The sequence below is a fragment of the Lepidochelys kempii genome, chromosome 11 (assembly GCF_965140265.1).
Source record: "Lepidochelys kempii isolate rLepKem1 chromosome 11, rLepKem1.hap2, whole genome shotgun sequence".
NCBI classification, from domain to species: Eukaryota; Metazoa; Chordata; order Testudines; family Cheloniidae; genus Lepidochelys; species Lepidochelys kempii.
Window position 1 is genome coordinate 36108561 of NC_133266.1, and position 17492 is coordinate 36126052.

Genomic DNA, 17492 nt, shown 5'->3' on the forward strand with positions numbered 1-17492 from the left:
ACTTGGTCTGCCTTTCCTCAAATAGTTTAGTCTTTAAACCCATACAGATTTTACCTTTGTTTTTTCTGGTTCTTTTCTTCTTTTCACCACATTGTTTTAGACACTTGTTTCTGTAACCATAATAGTGAAATACACTTATCTGATGCAAGAATTCATAACAGGCATCTAGCCTTGTTTAATTTCGGTAAATTGGGTTATTTTCTTAATGCTGTAGTAACAGGAACCTGGCATACATAGCGCTAAAATAACTCTTGCAATTGAGGCCATTAAACTTTCCTTACAGGGTAATTTGGTATTTTCCTTACTTAGTAAAGTCCTCCACCTAGCCTAGAGTTGGCCATATGCCACCTGCTCCTGCTGGAGGCCACCTGCCTGGCATAAAGGATACTTAGAGGGCCAATGGTGATCCTGGTCCCCTTAGGGACCATTGCACCCAATGTAACAGCAATCCCGAGGCTGTTGTAACTCATGCCACGGGCTGACCTGATCCCTGGCTTTCCTCAAAAAATAGCTTCCCAGCTTCCAACTTCCCTCCCTTAGGCAGGGATGCCAAGTGTTATGCATTCTCTCATACAGTGCACTGCTGGGATCTCATGCATGCAGTGGGGTTACAGGGACTGAACAGAATTTTTCCTGCAATTATTCTTCCTGGCCACAGTGGATCACTGTGGAGCCAGATGCTGGCCATGAAGGCAGAGCAACTCTGTCCTTTACTGTCTGTTCCATCTGCTCCTTAGATGGCAGCATGGAAGAGAAGGAGAAGACAACAGGTTGCGTGGGCAACACCCGGGAGAGGGGGGATGAGAGAGGCCAAAGGGAGTAAAGTGAAGCTGTGACAGAATGTGCTGGGAGCCTGTTTCAGGCCTGACCTTATCCCCCACAACCCACCAAGGCTCTCCCACCCCAGGCCAGCACACCCTGAGGTGAGAACAGAACATGGAAGTTTGTGCGTAGAATTAGACACCCATAATATGGTCATAATCCCATTTGCAGGTGGCCTGTGACAAGTCTCCAACCCTTTGTTTGTTCGTGTTCCAGACTCATGACCCCCCTCTGATCTCACCCTCCAACCACGTTTGACAAGCTTGCAATCTATCTCCCATCTTCCTCAAAACTCTGTCAGAAGCATAAACCCCCCAGAGGCTCACCCCGTTCCTTCAATTCCTCCTCTTTTCTGGGCTGTCCTGTGAGCCACCTGTAATGTGACAAACCTGTAATACCAGCCACACCTAGTTTCTGAATGCAACACATGCTCGTCACAGTATGTAAAGGAAGAGATTGTAGCACTTCCTTAAGGTGTCAGTGTATTTGACTGAATATCTAACATACGAAGGGAACATAATTAAAAATTCTCATTCCTTCTTCTACTTTTTTGATTTTTTTTTCTCTTTTAAGAATGAGGAATGAGAAAATTAAGTAAAAAAACAAACTGTCAATGCAAGATTAAGGTTGAGAATTTAAACACACAAAACTCAGGCATTTTGAAGATTAAGGTTTTTAGAGTAACATTAACATGCTGCATTGTAAATTATAGTAGGAACTGCAGTGACCCTACACTTTGGTTAAAGTTGCATAATTATTTTCATGCCATACCCTATTTCAGTTGCACGTAATTTTGTGGAGCTTTTACTTCTGGAATTGAAATTGGCCACACTTTCACTCTTCTTAAAGGCGAATGTTTGGAAAGTTTAAGTAAAAACTGTTCAGCCATTTTAAATATGAGAGAGTGTTAGAAATATATGTACTTTTCCCAATGTAAAAAAAATGACTATGTTTTAAAGAAACAGCTGAAGGTAAAAAACTGAAATTTGACATGGAAATAGACTTCATTGGGGAGAAGTTTCTTAATGTGTTCTGATAATATATGGTTTTGATTTGACCAAGTTTTGATCCTTTCAAAATCTCACACTATATATGTACAGTATATTTTGCTTAGAAAATGTTTCTAAGCTTTAAAAATGCCTGACTAATGAAGACTGTACTGCGTATGCGTGCATGGGGTTAACTTAATTGTTTAATCAAAAGTGTACTGAAGGTATAAAAGGGCTATGAAGGGCATGCACATTGGGCCAGATTGTGATGCCCTCGCTTTGTTGAGCCATCAGTCAAACGTGAGTAAGAGGGGTTGCAATCTGGCTGTTTATAAAGTGTGCTGGTCAAAGCAAGTGGACACACAGGAACTGTTGGCTGAGACCCTGCAGGTAGATCTACTACATATTTTGTAACGTTGTCAGGGGGAGCACCAGTGTGATGTTCCTTGTTAGCTACATGGCTTTTAAGATTTGAAAAAGAGGAACTCTCATGTAGACCTCCTAAGATATGGGAAATGGCTGTGCCATTCTACCCAAAAAGTTAGATAAATGAATTACATTTGCCAGTTTTCTGAAGCCATCTAAGCTTCAAAGTCCAGAAGAGTAAAATATTTTTTCTTAAAAAAAATAAAGACAGAAGAAATTCCATTTTAAACATATGGTTTATTCTATACTTTACATATAAATGACTTTAATTGACTCTGTAAAGCATGCACAGTATAGTACATACTCTAGGATCCTTGAACATGCTTCATATTTGTATCTAATAATATAGAAAAAATTGTGTATGAGAAATACTACAGCACAGTGGTGGTAAGAATTACAATTTATGTGCAACATGGTTGCTGTGCTCATAGGAACATTGATTTTTGAATTTGCTGAATTGTGCATTTAAATTCTCCACTTTTACATTTAATGGACGTAGTTATTTTTTAGCTGTCCCTGCGGGAAAAGCTGGTAATTTGTTTTTCTTGAGGGTTCATTAGCCAGGATTAATTTAGCTGGAGTGCCGAATGCTCCTAGGATGTCAGAAAAAGAATGACAGGGTTCTCTCAAATCTACCTTATCAGAGGGTGAAATTCACACCAGTGCAGAGCTCCTACACAAGGCTCTGAGCATCACTTATGCTCCACTTAAATTCTACCCCTTGTGTGGGCCCTCAGCACAGGGATGATTTTTTCTCTGAATGAGTAAAAGACAAAACACAAGTGATATTTATGGTCAAGAAGAAGCATTTTAAGGACATTTTCAGAAGTTTGCATGTGAAATGCCCACTTTTTAGGGAGTGTGGGTAGATATCACTAGTGAGACAGATGTTCATGGAGTTCATCATTGGCTGCTCCTTTGACCTGGAGGCCTATGTTGAGACAGTGATCAAGCCTGGCTACTATCTTATCATAACAACTTTTCATTCTCCATTAACATTTTGTGTGGTTTTACGTATACTTAAAAAATTTGTACATGTAGGTTATATTGTATTTTTTATTTGATTGAGGTCTACATTTGTTTGTTGCTGATCTTATCTATCTTAGGTATGGTTAATTATAAACTCAATCAAGATATTAGGTGGCTATTACCATCTCCAGCTTCTCTGCAGCGTCAGCCCATTATTTTCAGATACAGCTCTTCCAGTGGTCATCCCTATCTTTGTCACATCCAGGCTGTACTAATGTATTCTACTCCCTATATAGTTCTTTGTAGTGCAGCATACATTGTGCTGTACTTGCTGCCCTCTTGTCCACTCCACAGTGCCCTTTCACTTCACTTCACACTTTGCCATTGTTTCTTTCTCTCTCTCTGTCTCCACTGCCCCTTTTTTAACCTATGCATGCAGATGTTAGAGCTTGGGTTGTGGTGCCATAGAATCTCAAATCCCTACGTTAGTACAATAAAAATCACACATCTCAACTTTTTTATGCAACTTTTGCAAATTAACTACTAATATAACATCCACACTTTTTAAAGTCTATTATCCAATCAGATTGTTTACTGCTATGAGTATTCCCTACTGATTTTCTTGTCAACTGCAGGATCAAGGCTTTCGGTCATCTTCTTTCTAGTATTGCAAATGTATTTTGTTCATCTTGCTTGCTATTTCTGTGTCCTTTTACTTGTCTCTCACTATTTTCTTCTTCTGTGTGTCGCTTGGTCCCTTTTTTCTCATATCTTCATTGTGTATATATCACTCCTTTCTGTACATGTGTGTTGTTTTGTTCTTCAGGATACAGGATGGCCTTTGCAGAGGGAGAATAGCATTCCTGCTTAGTTTTGTGGTGCTTATTATCTTACATTACAATAATGATGGAATCAGACTTCTTACCCGAACTGTGTGGATTAGGCAAGCTTTTGAGGTATTTGGGTTATTTGAGCTTTTATGTATACATATACATATCTATGTATTGTATGTATATAATCCACATGACATTAGACGCTATAGTAGAAATCTCATGACTTAAAGTATTTAATGTGTGATGTCTTTGAATTAAGCATATTAACTGTATTTATGGATAGTTACTATTTGAGTTGTACATTTGCATGGTTTAAATTATGTATTTAAAGAATAATTAAAGGTGTATTGGTGGGAAATTGTAGTCTAAAGCAAAGTGAAATAATCAAGACAGATACATTGTTATTTGTTGAGACCTAGAACACACAGGGCTGCTGCTGGGGGAATACTTAAAGCAATTGTCTTAAGCTTGGGGTGGTATGCCTCTACCACACCTGCACATCAACCCTTGCCTAGCTAGAGAGCTTCCCTCGTTCTGAGCACTGCTGTGCTGAACAATGACACAGCCTTGACCCCTCTGGGATTTTATTTTGTTACCTAATACTCTGATGATGAGATTGCACACAGTGCATGAGTTACTGCAGTGGCTCCCCTTGGGCTCTGGACCACAGTAAAAAATCACACAGCTATTTTTCTTCCACTCCTCCTCCTGAAACTCTGGACACCTTTCTCTCCTTTTCTCCCTACTACCTGAGTAAATGGCTCTTGCTAGAGCCTCTGTACCCTTTCCCCCAGAGTGGCATCTCTTCTGAATCTGGGGCTCTGTCTCATAATCCTCCTCCCCTAAAGCTGCAGCGTGGCTTCATGCTTCCCTCCCTCCTGACTCCGTCTGTCAAGGTCACAGGAGTGGGCTTTTCCTGTGCCTCATGGTTTTCTTACTCCTCCCTTCTCCATTCCAGCCTCAAATTGCAGTGGTCCACTGTTCTTTGGGCTCCTCTTCACAACCCAAGAGAAAAGCGGTAGCTGCTGGATAATGAAATGGATATGGAGTGAAAGAACGAATGAATGAGTGCTTGAGAGAGAATGGATATGGGTAAGTATGGGTGTAAAAAGTGAGTGATAGAACATAGTGGTGAAGAGATAAGGAAAGGATAGCTAGCCAGGTGAGTAAATGAAAAAAATAAATAAAAACAAAAATAGTTAAGAATAGAAAATCCAGAGAAAGCAGGAGAGAGAAAAGGAAAAGGAAATAAGGTAGCATTTGGAGTGGGGCCCAAAGGGGATTACTCAGTGGGCTGCCTCGGGGTCGAGTTTCTGAGGTTCCTGCTTCTGCATCTTGCACTGTAAATCCTGGCTGCATACCTGCACATAGATTCAGTGCAGTACTGAGCTCCCATACCTGCCACCCTCTACCGGCAATTTGCACCCAACGGCTGCATTTCTCTGCTGCTTGTATTGAAAAGACATCAAATATATCTAATTCATTAGAAAAATTATGTATCCCTTACTTTCAATTAATCTAGACTACCATAGGTCTCAAGAACTGCCGTAGTTGCAGCCAGCCTGGGCAACACCCGTTTCTCTATCCCTCCTCTCTTTTGATCAGTGTAATTTTCGCACTTTTAATATCTGTGACCTCAGCATCAACAGATGTTGCATGAGTTTAGAGAGTCATGAAGACTGGAAAGATTCTGTAAAAGCCAGAGTTTCAATCCAAAAGCCTCAGGTTAAGCAAGTGATTGAGTATCAAAAGTTTCTAGTTGAATTCTGCAGTTGGTTTCTTACAGAAATGTCTTGTGATCTTACAGAAATGTCTTGTGATCATATATGAATGCCATCTAATGGTTGTAACAATTACAGCAGCTAGTAGTCTCTTGCACAGGAAATGCCAGTTTTTACTTCAATAACCAGGATCCTTTAGCAGGAAGTTAGGTGTGGTCTGTTGAAGGAGAATTAAAAAGAAAAAAGAAAAAGGCATGATGGAATTTTAGCTGCATTCTTCATGATGTCGTTCCAAATCCACACAGGTGCAAGGTTCTATACTGGTAATGCATTTTTAAATTGTAACCTATAGTGTTTAGAGAGCATTCTGTCTTTTTCTATCATTAACAATAAAATCTGTAAGGATTCTGCAGTAGGACCCCTTTCATTTTCATAATTAACCCTTCTGCTGCCACCAAACTATACATGTGTTCCAACAGCAATTTTCTCCAAAACATCCATGGCAGGATGCACCAGGTGAATTTGACTGCAGTAGGAGAGCATGTTTCACAGATGTACCTGCAGAAGTTGCAGCATGGCTGTGTGTGTGTTTTGGAGGAGATGGGTATGAGTATGGTGAGGACGGAAGAATGGAGAATTAGACATGGTGTTAGCTTCTATTCAGATAGCTCTGAAAACATGAAGTTGCTGCAGCTGTGGTGGAGTCGGAAAAGTCTATGTGTACTTAGTAGGGAAATGAAAAAACAGATTGTGCAGGAAAATTCAGGTTGTCACATCATTTTAAGTTGATAATTGCTTTTCTGGTATATCATCTGGCACTGAAGCTGTTAATCTTGATTTACATTTGCAGTTTTATTACATGGATAATATAATTTCCCCATTCAGATAAAAAATCTTGGGAAAATTGTCAAATGCACAGATTACATTCATTATTTCAGATCATAGTATCTCTGCATTGGAAATATTTTCCATTTGTCATTTTCGGCAGAAGTATAAGGTGGCTTTAAAAGAAGATGGTTCTGCTCTCAGTTCTGAAGATTACGCAAAATATACACAATTTAAAGATAGCAACAGATAATAAAGGGTCTAAGAATGTTTCGTAGCGAAGACCAATTTGGATTTAACACAGAAATTCTTTCAGCACATGATATGTTACCAGAAAGGGGATTTGCGTTCAGGTACTTAAGCCTGGTTCCTTGCTCCCTAATCTGTGAAGCCAACATGCTTGTCCCTGAAAAGAGGGAGCACCTAACACTCTATCAAGCATCCTTCTGGCTGATGCTTTCAGTGTCAATGATGAGATACTGAGGAAGCCACACCTTCTCACAGAGGGAGGGTTGGTCTGACATAAGACCTTTCATGGTGGTAGTGTTAAAAGGGCAATTGTGCTGGATGCTCCCACCACCCGACACCACATAATAAACACTCTTTTAACTGTTAATTTATTTCAGTGAGTGTGCGGGAAAACATCCTTTTATACTACCCAGTAACTATCTCATTCATTAGAATGGTCACAACATTTTTCGGGGAGAAAGAAAAGAAACAATTTTTCTATTTACTTTTTAAATTAGTTTATACACTCTCTATAGCTGCCAGTTCATCACTTTTCATAAGCAATAAATTAATTTTAAACTACAGTTTTAAAGGTTTGTTATTTTTCCAGACATCTAAAAGAGACCAAATGAAAAGTTAAATGCCCTATCTTGAAAGAAAAACGAATGAATGGATCAATTTCACAACACCTCATTCTCATATAAGTATCCTATTTAATAAATTGCCCTACAGACAGTGATACGAAGGTATATCAATTTAAATTGCTTGTGTGGTGGTAGTCTAATATTTTTCTGTGTTTTTATATTTTTAGCACTTTTTTATGTGAGAGGCTAAACGGTAATTAAGAGGTGCAGGATGAAAAGATGGCACAATCAGTGCTGGTACCACCAGGACCTGACAGCTTCCACTATTTCACGAGAGAGTCACTTGCAGCTATCGAACAACGTATTGCTGAAGAAAAAGCTAAGAAGTCTAAACAAGAACGTAAAGATGATGATGATGAAAATGGACCAAAACCAAACAGTGACCTGGAGGCAGGAAAGACACTGCCATTTATTTACGGCGACATACCTCCAGGAATGGTGTCTGAGCCCTTGGAGGATCTGGACCCATATTATATCAATAAAAAAGTGAGTGTTTGTTAAGACTGCAGTTAAGATGTTCCTGTTAGAGATTAAGAGTATTAAAATGATATAGACCCTCTGCAGGACTCCCTTTTTTCCACTACTTTGGGCCCAACCCAGATGTAGTGCTCCAATGGTTGACTTCTTTGGCACTGCATCCAGTAAAACATGTTTACAGGATCAGGCCCCTGGTTTATTCTGGCATTTCACTCTTATTGTATCTGTATGTGAAATTGTCATTTAAGGATGTCAGTGTTTTCATTATGAAATCCACTGAAAAGCTGCCTTGAATGGCCCTCTTGCTTGTTTTCTTCACTATTATGTGGAAAACTTAGGTTTTATTCCTGATCCATTCTCTCATTGCTTTGGGTTGTCGGGGCAAGGCGTTAGGCAGAGATAGTATACCAGTGTGCTCCTAATGCATTCCTCCTCACCCTGTAATCTACAGAGACATTGTATCTTCTTCCTAGATAGTTTGGGTGAAGGACTGTTAGTCTTTGAAGCATGTTCCTTATCCAGAATAAGGTTGCTGTAATAGAGGGCTCAAAGGAGAGCTTGCAGTCAAAGAGGTAGGGAAATATGGGAAGAGGTAGGGCTCCTTGCTGGAGTATTCATAACATAAAAACTTCTTATTATACTCTTTAAAAATATGTTATTGAAATAGAAATATAGAAAGGTAAAATTTTTGCATAATCCTGTAATATGTCCCATTGGAGCCAGGCAGAGAAATACAGAAATACGAGGCCCTGTTTCCTCTGATGTCCCAGATCTTCAGGTTTCGGGCCGTGCACTGTACATACTCCAACAACAGAAAAACCCGCTCCATCATAGGATAAGCCAGAGTAAACTCTGCTAGCTGAAATTCATGGAATTTTCTGTCTTCAGGATTTTTTGCTGTATATGGAAATATATTCCCCTTGAGAATTAACTAGTACTCTCTAAAAACAAAAACAAAAAACCAATCACTATTAAGAGTCATACATTAACTGAGCAAACCAAGGAACTATATCAATCCCCATTAGCCATTTTCAGTTCTGAAACCATAGCAATATAATGATGAGATGAGCTTAAGACAGATAGAAAGAAGCCTTAAGAAGAAATATGTGTCTTTATTTGCTCAGTGTTGTGTTCTGAAAGTTCACATGTTGACAAACACTTCATGCTGTGGCTAAACTGAGAGTTATATCTGAAAATGAAGTTGTTTGATTTAGGATCATATTCTGCTTGCCTTACTCCAGTAACTAGTCCCGTTGAAGTCTGGGAGTAAGGCAAGCAGGATTTGGCGCCAGCTGCTAGGTTTTTTCCCCCCTCAGTTCTCCACTAAAAATGATGTAGGACTCACCGTTCGAGATCTGAAACTTATCTTCAAGATCATTATGCTTTAGACATCAGAAAAGTAATTATTGCTATTAATACTGAAAATGGGATAGCTGCCTCTTTCTAATTGCTAAAACAGTTTCACAATTGGCCATGGGATAGTGATGTTGCAGACCAGGTTATTTTTCTGAACTATGGTGGTTTAAATGCTTTACAAGTTTATGCATTATGATCAGAATTTTTTGTAAATTTTCACTGATTTTCCTTGAGTTTTGTACATTTAGGTCAGGCTCCATTTTCCTTTCATAAATGTGTGTCAGCAAGCTTGCATCACACAAATGATGGCTTCAATAAGAATTTGTCTGAGTAAGGGCAGTAGAAAGTTTGTGAGGAGCTCAGGATTTCAGCCAGAATTTCCTGAAATAAAGGGATGAAGTCCCAAGGGAAACAAGGAGAGAAGGGGTCAAAAATGTGGTGAAAAGCAAATGAAATTCCAAGTGTACTGAGGACCAAAATAAAGCCTCATTAAGGACTAAAATATGGTTCTGGGAGTCAGCAGAGGGCTGGGGGTGAGAATCAGTGTGTGGTTTAAAAGTTGTAGCCTTCATTCTGGTGGAGGGAAGTACTATGCCTCCAGGGATACAGCAGCAGCACTTACTATACCTGTACATAAAGCATAGCATGCCCTCCTCAAGTGCTGCCCTCCCATCCTAGCTGATGCAGTGGGGCCACTGGCGATACTACTGGTTTATGTCCCTTTCGACATGTCCAGTGCTGCCTGCAGTGCAAAGAAGTCTCTGTTACAGTCAAGGAGCACAGATATTCACAGTATGGCTTTCTCCTCCATCGGGAGGAAAGCAGCTCAAGCCTCTCCCACCTCTGAGCTTGCCTGAGCAGAGACCGTCTTAGTTTGGCCCCATGTGTATGTGGAATATAAATGTTTCAGAGACTTAGGTGTATAAGGTGCGTTGAATAAAAGGTTGAGCCTTCTTGGCTTCTCTGGTTTTAAGAAAATATTTTCATTCAAAGCTGTTCCATTTATAAATGCCATTTTAACACAATCAAAATATATAACCTATTACTGAAGCTGTGGGCAGAGGGTAGGAATTGAAACACAAATCTTCACTGAATTCTGTGTGCTAATTAGGTAGCACAGATAAGCTTTTAAATCGTTAAAAATGAAAGGTAGAGGTATTCATGGCCAAAAAAGCCTCATGATAAATATAAAAAAGAATAAAAAATTTTAGTTCTACTTTTTTTGTGAAAAAAATTAACTTTGTGCATGAGAGGAAAATCTGAATATGCCATATCATGTCCATACAGTGCGTGGTTTTTAAAAACCTGAGGCCTCTTTTTCAAGGGCACTGAGTATCTTCCATTCCATTTATTTTGATGGGAGATAAGGTTTACAAAACACCTTTGAAAAATCAGGCCATCATTGTTTATCACTCCACCCCACCATTTCCTTATATGGATGACACCATACTGCAGATACCTGTTGTAGGGAATTCTGAAGTTTTAATGAATGTATAAAAATTATGTTTAGCATATCTTAATATGCATTATAAGATAGGCACCAGTACACAAATATCAAATGGTGTGTACACTTAGAGAACATTTTGTCCTCTGTCAAATAAGACATAGAATATTTGTATTTTCTAAATAATGCTGTTGAAATGTTTTCATACGATTCTACTTGTAGAAATTCAGTTGGAGGCTGTCTTGCATGTTAGGTGAACTAGACATGAAGTCATTGAGTCTGCAGAGGTGTAAATGAGAGCAGAATTCAGCTAATTCTAAAAAACGATGAAGCACAAGTGATGCTCAGTATGAGAGTCCACACTGTACATATTTTCTAAATACAATTTTTCATTTTGTTTTCTTTTTCAGACTTTTATAGTATTGAATAGAGGGAAGGCAATCTTCCGATTCAGTGCCACCTCTGCTGTGTACATGTTAACTCCCTTCAATCCTCTTAGAAAAATAGCTATTAAAATTTTGGTACATTCATATCCTTTTTCAAGTGGTTGGTTCAAAATATTAGTGAACAAAATGCTGCTTTTATTTTAGTATTTAAATCATCAGCTGGTAGGCCATCCCAGGACAGGTATGATCCACAATGCTCTTTCCATCCACTTTCTTTCTCTCTTCTCTCTACCCCCCCTTTCTCTCGTTTCTGCTGCTGTTCTGGTGAGATCAGAAGCCAGAATCCTCTCCCTCTTCTTTTCTCCTTACCACACTTTCCTTATGTTTTCTCCTTCCATCTCCTGTATTACCCACTTATTTTACTTGCCCATTCCCCTCTCCAGTAATTTTTTTCACATGCTCCAGGTATGTTGCTTAAAATGCTTTACAATTCTTCAGTAACACTTTGCATTAAAAATATATATATAATCTTTGATCCCCAGTTTTAGCTTGCATGAACTGCTGCAGAAAATATTTCTCTACCCCTTTTCATTTTCTGATTCAGATCACAACTGTAGTAGAGTAGGTTAATAGGGTTCCTTGAAATTCTGAGTTTTATTATAAATTATCAGTCCTATATGTATTTTTATCATTATTTTGCTTCTTATAACCATTGCCATTTTATGTACTTGTATTTCTGGAGGTACTTTAATTTTAATCTTCAAGTAGTTCATGAGCATTCTGACTGGTGCACAGAGAAGCTCAAAAACTGAATGGTAGTAACCCGACATATGACTCTGTCTCTCTTCTACAATAGATATAAATCATATGAATCTAGGAGTAACTATGGATCTGATCCTACAAACACTACCTTGAGTAGTGAGTGCCTTGACATCAGTGGCTCTACTCAGGGTAGTAAGCAAAGTGCTCAGTGTGTTTGCAAGATTGAACCTTATAGTGTTAAACTTGAGTCCTTCTATATCAGATGTTCTCAAACTGTGCTCTGTGAACCACCAGTGGTCCGCGAGCTCCATTCAGGTGGTCCGTGGATAGTTCCCTCTAAAGTGTGCACCTGGGCAGCTGCACACAAGAGAACGAAGGGCCACCCACCTAATTAGTGGAGCCACACAGGCGTGCCTCCACTAATTAGGTGCCTGGACCCTGGAGAAGACGCATATGTAAGGTGAGGTGGTGGCCTTATGGGGATAGAGGGTAGGTGATAGGGGGCAGTGGGCCGCGAAGAGGGGGTGGAGGGAATTTGGGACATGCATAGCTGTGGCAGCCAGAGAAATAGGCAACTTTCCCCAGCTCCAGGGCTGTGGCTGCCGGGGAGAGATGGCCTTCCTTCCCAGCTTCAGCTCTGTGACTGCTGTGGCAGCAGAGAGACCCCCCTTCTTCCCAGCCCCAGCTCGGGGGCTGCTGTGATGGGGGAGAGTTGGAGAGACCCCCCCTCCTTCCCAGCCCGAGCTCGGGGGCTGCTGCGGTGGGGGAGAGAGGGCACATCCATCGCATTAGAAAGGTAAGACTACTGATATTAAAATGAGTTGTGTGCTTTTATTTGTAGAACAAAAAAATGTTAATTATTATAAAGTTTTTTTATATAGCACTTTTATCCAAAGCACTTTACAATAGTTAGCTAACAGTACAAACAACATTTGGAAAGGTCATTAAGTGGTCCACCGAGACACTCAGCAATTTTCAAGTGCTCCGCGAAAAAAAAAGTTTGAGAACTACTGCTCTATATCATCAGAGCCCTGAAGTGTGTGCATAGTGTTACTCCTATTGTTTCTCAGAGTTGTGTTCTATATATATGGAGATGCTCACATGATTTTAAAAGGACATTCTTTAATTAAAGCTAACATGCAATTGGCATAACAAACCCAGTAACTTCAATAACTTCAATGTGTTCAATGCCCCATGTCAATTATTTTTAAATTACTGTAAGATCCCTCAATGTCTAGTTTTTGTACTCCCATTCCAGGTTGCAAGGTAACTAAATACGGTGCTGGTAATATCACGCCTTTCAACCCAGTATGGAATTCTCTTGGATCATGGAGCTGATCTTGGTGTGGGTAGTTGGGATCACACAGTATGAAAAAATAGGGTGGACACGTGTCTTACAGTGCGGGAAAGACATGTTCCTGTTATTTCTCCATTCTGCTCTGATGGTGAGACACTTCTCAGAAGCAACAATACAGTAGGGGCATGCAACTTTTAGGAGGCATTTCTATAAAAACCATTTGTAAGCCCTGTGCAATATATCAATGTATAAAATTCTTAAAATACATGATTTTAGATTAGTTGAAAAACTCCTCAGAGTTGCTTCCCCTTGTCTTCTGCTCCTTTCAGATTTGAATTTCTGTGGTATCATAGCAAACAGTATTCTGAGAAGAAGGGATCTTTCAAATATTGCAAATTAGCAGAAAGATTTGGAAGGGGTGCTATGTGCTGCCTTGGCATGATGGTTCGGACGGCAGAGATATTAAATGTTGCAAGAAGAAAGTACACTAGAGATTGTGATTTTTGTAGTTGCTATTCTATTCTATTCTTTATTTTGTTATTTTTATTGAAAAGCCTTGTAAAACCTTTAATATAGGGGGGAAACTTTAAAATAAAGGTACTTACTGACCTCTTCACACACTCTTCAGTCTCCGTGTTTTAAACAGATTTCCCTAGTGGTTGTGATCTTACCAGCGGATTGCATACTAAGACATCACACAGAACGGAAGCCAATGTTATATATTATTTGTAGGAAAGTGAAACTATAGACTAGTTACCTAAATGCAACATGTCCTCCTTATCCTAATGGTTTGATGCAGTCATGTGCATGTTTGTAATAACTCTTTCAAGGTTTGCTTTAAAACAATATACCATGCACACTGCTCCTCTGTCCCCTTGGATATTTATATTTTTACAGTTTTCTGTTGCTAAGCAAACCACAGACAAGGGCATTATTATGCATTTTATTTCTACAGTTACAATTTGATTTTAAGGAAAGTGGGTGGAATGATGGGCTCAATGACATCAGAATTATAGTTGGAGTTATAACACTGTGAGAAAACCTGGATTTGTGCTGGAAATGGCCCACCTTGATTATCAAACACATTTTAAAGAGAGTGTTCACTTTGGATGGGCTATTACCAGCAGGAGAGTGAGTTTGTGTGTGGGGAGGGGCGGAGGGTGAGAAAACCTGGATTTGTGCTGGAAATGGCCCAACTTGATGATCACTTTAGATAAGCTATTACCAGCAGGAGAGTGGGGTGGGAGGAGGTATTGTTTCATGGTCTCTGTGTATATAATGTCTTCTGCAGTTTCCACAGTATGCATCTGATGAAGTGAGCTGTAGCTCACGAAAGCTCATGCTCAAATAAATTGGTTAGTCTCTAAGGTGCCACAAGTACTCCTTTTCTTTTTGCGAATACAGACTAACACGGCTGTTACTCTGAAACTGTCAGGATAGAACTTCTGTCGTTCTCATCATTAAATAGTTATGTGATAGCAACATAGCTGAGATTCTTTTGTGGCTGCTTGGTAAGTGGAATTTTAGCTAAATGAATTTAAAAAGTTAATTATTTTGCAAAAAACTTCAATTCTCATACTGAGATTAATGTTTTAACTCAATGCTCTAAGACAAAGTGGTTTTGCATGAATGGGTTAATAGCCATTATTATTTTATGATGATTAGATAAGAGGAACTGATTGTACCCTTAGTATCCATGCACAGAATGGAAATCTCATGCAGAACGTGTGGTGGTCAGTTGCCTCTGGGACAGCACTGCTCATCTTTCTCTAAACTCAGCAGAAGGCTCTCTGTGAGTCTGGCGATTTGTTGGTGGGGGGAGAGGGATTGGGGCCTGGAGGAGAGTGCATGAGGCTTGTGACTTGGCAGAGCTTCTCTCCAGCTTGCAAGTATTCACTTTCACACCGTCTCCTTTAAGTAGGTTTATCATCTATACAAAATCAAACAAACAAACAAAACCACTCCCTGAGCTCAGCCTTCGTTGTAGGGTTCCACAGCTTTCCCTCCCAGGGGCCTTTGGTAACCCTGCTTCTTCCAGCTTCCCAGTCCTGGACAGCTTCCTTCTTAGCCAGTCCTTATTCAGCCAGCTCTGTTACCCTTCTGCAACAGCAGCTCCAAGGCTTCCCGGACACCTGGCCCCTTGCTCCCAGGACCCCACCACAGGAGTTGGTTCTGCTCCTAGCCCTAGACACAGCCTATCCCACCCATCTCTCTCCTTCTTCTTGTCCTCCAACAGTATTTTGTTGCTCCAGGTATAGCCCTGTCCCCTTCAATTGGCCTGAGTTGCCCACCTGTTCTCGCACAGGCTAGCTCGGCCTGGTCTATTCACAGGGACCAGCTATCCTGTGACAGGGCTGGAGTAGAGAAGGAGGGGTAATTTAGAAGCTAGAACTTAAGCTTCTGCCTTGGAAGAAGGAAATGTATTGTTGGAAACCTCACTTCTTATCAAAAGATTGCAGAGGAAACTCCATGAGGGGAACATCATAGTGTTTGCTGTGCCTTTATGCTGGTATTCCTGAGCAGGAGTACCCTCTGCACCTATGTTTTTAGTAATAGGCCACAAGCTAAAGCAGTTCTCAAAGTCTCTAAAATACAAATGTTCTTAACATTTTGTAGATTTTGGTGCCACCGTGTGGCCATTTGATATATCATATGTCTGTATGTTTTTCATTTTGGTGTACTTTAATGTTTATTGGACAATGGTGGGTTTTATCTCTCCTGATAGTGAATGGGTTAAATCCAGAGCAACTCCATCAAAGTTAATGTAGTGATTTTGGATTTGCTTCAGTGTTTACTCTGGATCAGAATTAGTGAGAACAGAATTTGGTCCAAAATCTTTTAAACATTATAATCAAAGCCAAATATAGCACAAGCCGGTGTCATTCAGGCTTCCCCCTGAAGTATGGGACAAATTTCTCTGTGTTCTCTTCCAATGTCTTATAGGCCTGCATTGCAACATATGTAATATTCAGGCCCTGAACAGGGACAGCAAAATGTGCCAAATTATGTTGTGGTTTTGTGAAGCATAGCAATATTGGGAAGAAACTATAAATTTAGCTGTTTGACACTAATGAGCTAAATCAGATTTGTGTACGTATCTTCAGGCTTGAAAGATTGTTGCATTATCCCATTGCACTACAGTCCACCCCTTCTCAAGTCACTCTTTTTTATTAAAAAATCATCTATCATCTCTTTCTAAAACTTCAATTTTCTTTATGTCAGACTTTTTTATTTCAATGGCTGATTATTCTCTTTTAACTGTAAAGCAACAACTAAGAAAATTCTGAGATATTTAGGGCTTTTGCCTTGAGCATCAACAGAGTAGTGAAGGGATTAATAGCTCCTGATCATGAAAATTTGCTTAAATGTTGATCTTCATGTGATACTCTTTTTATGATGAGATTTTTCTGATGTATGTTCCTTGACTATAATCTACATTGTTCAGCATGCTTATTATGTGCACTATTTTGACCAACTGTGTATTTATGACTATGAGTAACCCTCCGGAATGGACAAAGAATGTAGAGTAAGTTAAATGCATTTTCTTTAAATATATTCAAAAAATGTGATATGAGCTTCTGTAAGTGATCTTATGTTGTTTAGGATAATATGAATTGACAACAACTAGTCTGTGACATTGTTGCTTGTTTCCTCTATCTCTTGTGACTCTAACTCAAGACCATAAATGACCTCCCTTCTTAACAGGTCATTCGTAACTTCCATTCTTTATTGTCCCATGTCTACATGGGAGCAGAAAGCTGCTTGTAGGGCCAAACAAGATCTGCATATCAATCTTTTTATACACAGATTTCTCATTAATTTCAGTGGAGTTATGTATATGTAATGATGGCAGGAATTAGACCCTTCTCTGCATATCGTGGGTTATCAATATTTTTCATTGTGTGATAAACATTTCAATAGAGAGTTCATCTCATGACCACCATGCCTCCTGTTCACAATTGGGCAGACCTCCCTTCCATGGACAAACAACATCCCTGTGTAGGGTGACGAGATGTCCCGATTTTATAGGGACAGTTCCGATATTTGGGGTTTTGTCTTATTAGGTGCCTATTACCTCCACCCCACCTCCCTGTCCTGATTTTTCACACTTGCTGTCTGGTCACCCTATCCATGTGATAACTAAGGCATTTGAGTATATGAAAAAATAATAGTAGGAGAGTACTTCATGGATTTATAGTTCTTTTCATTTGATTTAACAGCTGGAAAATAGGAGGAGGCAATCCAGCACTTTGTGAACAACCAGCTCTCCACAGCTCACCAGCAGGTGCTCTGTGGATGACTGGTACTGTGTA

The 17492-nt window shown here is 39.7% G+C and overlaps 1 protein-coding gene across 5 annotated transcripts in view; it reads left to right on the top strand.

Moving 5' to 3' along the window:
• Positions 1-17492, top strand: part of LOC140895598 (sodium channel protein type 2 subunit alpha) — a 132177-nt gene that overhangs the window by 25616 nt on the left and 89069 nt on the right. For 3 of the 5 annotated variants that reach the window (XM_073305684.1, XM_073305681.1, XM_073305686.1), the window contains exons 2-4: positions 7625-7943; positions 11145-11262; positions 16615-16705. In XM_073305684.1, the coding sequence (XP_073161785.1) occupies positions 7677-7943; positions 11145-11262; positions 16615-16705 (476 nt within the window). In that variant the 5' untranslated portion in view covers positions 7625-7676. Of the gene's footprint in view, positions 1-4997; positions 5132-5997; positions 6084-7624; positions 7944-11144; positions 11263-16614; positions 16706-17492 lie in introns of those variants that run through there. The other 2 variants (XM_073305683.1, XM_073305682.1) reach the window with 2 other exon arrangements.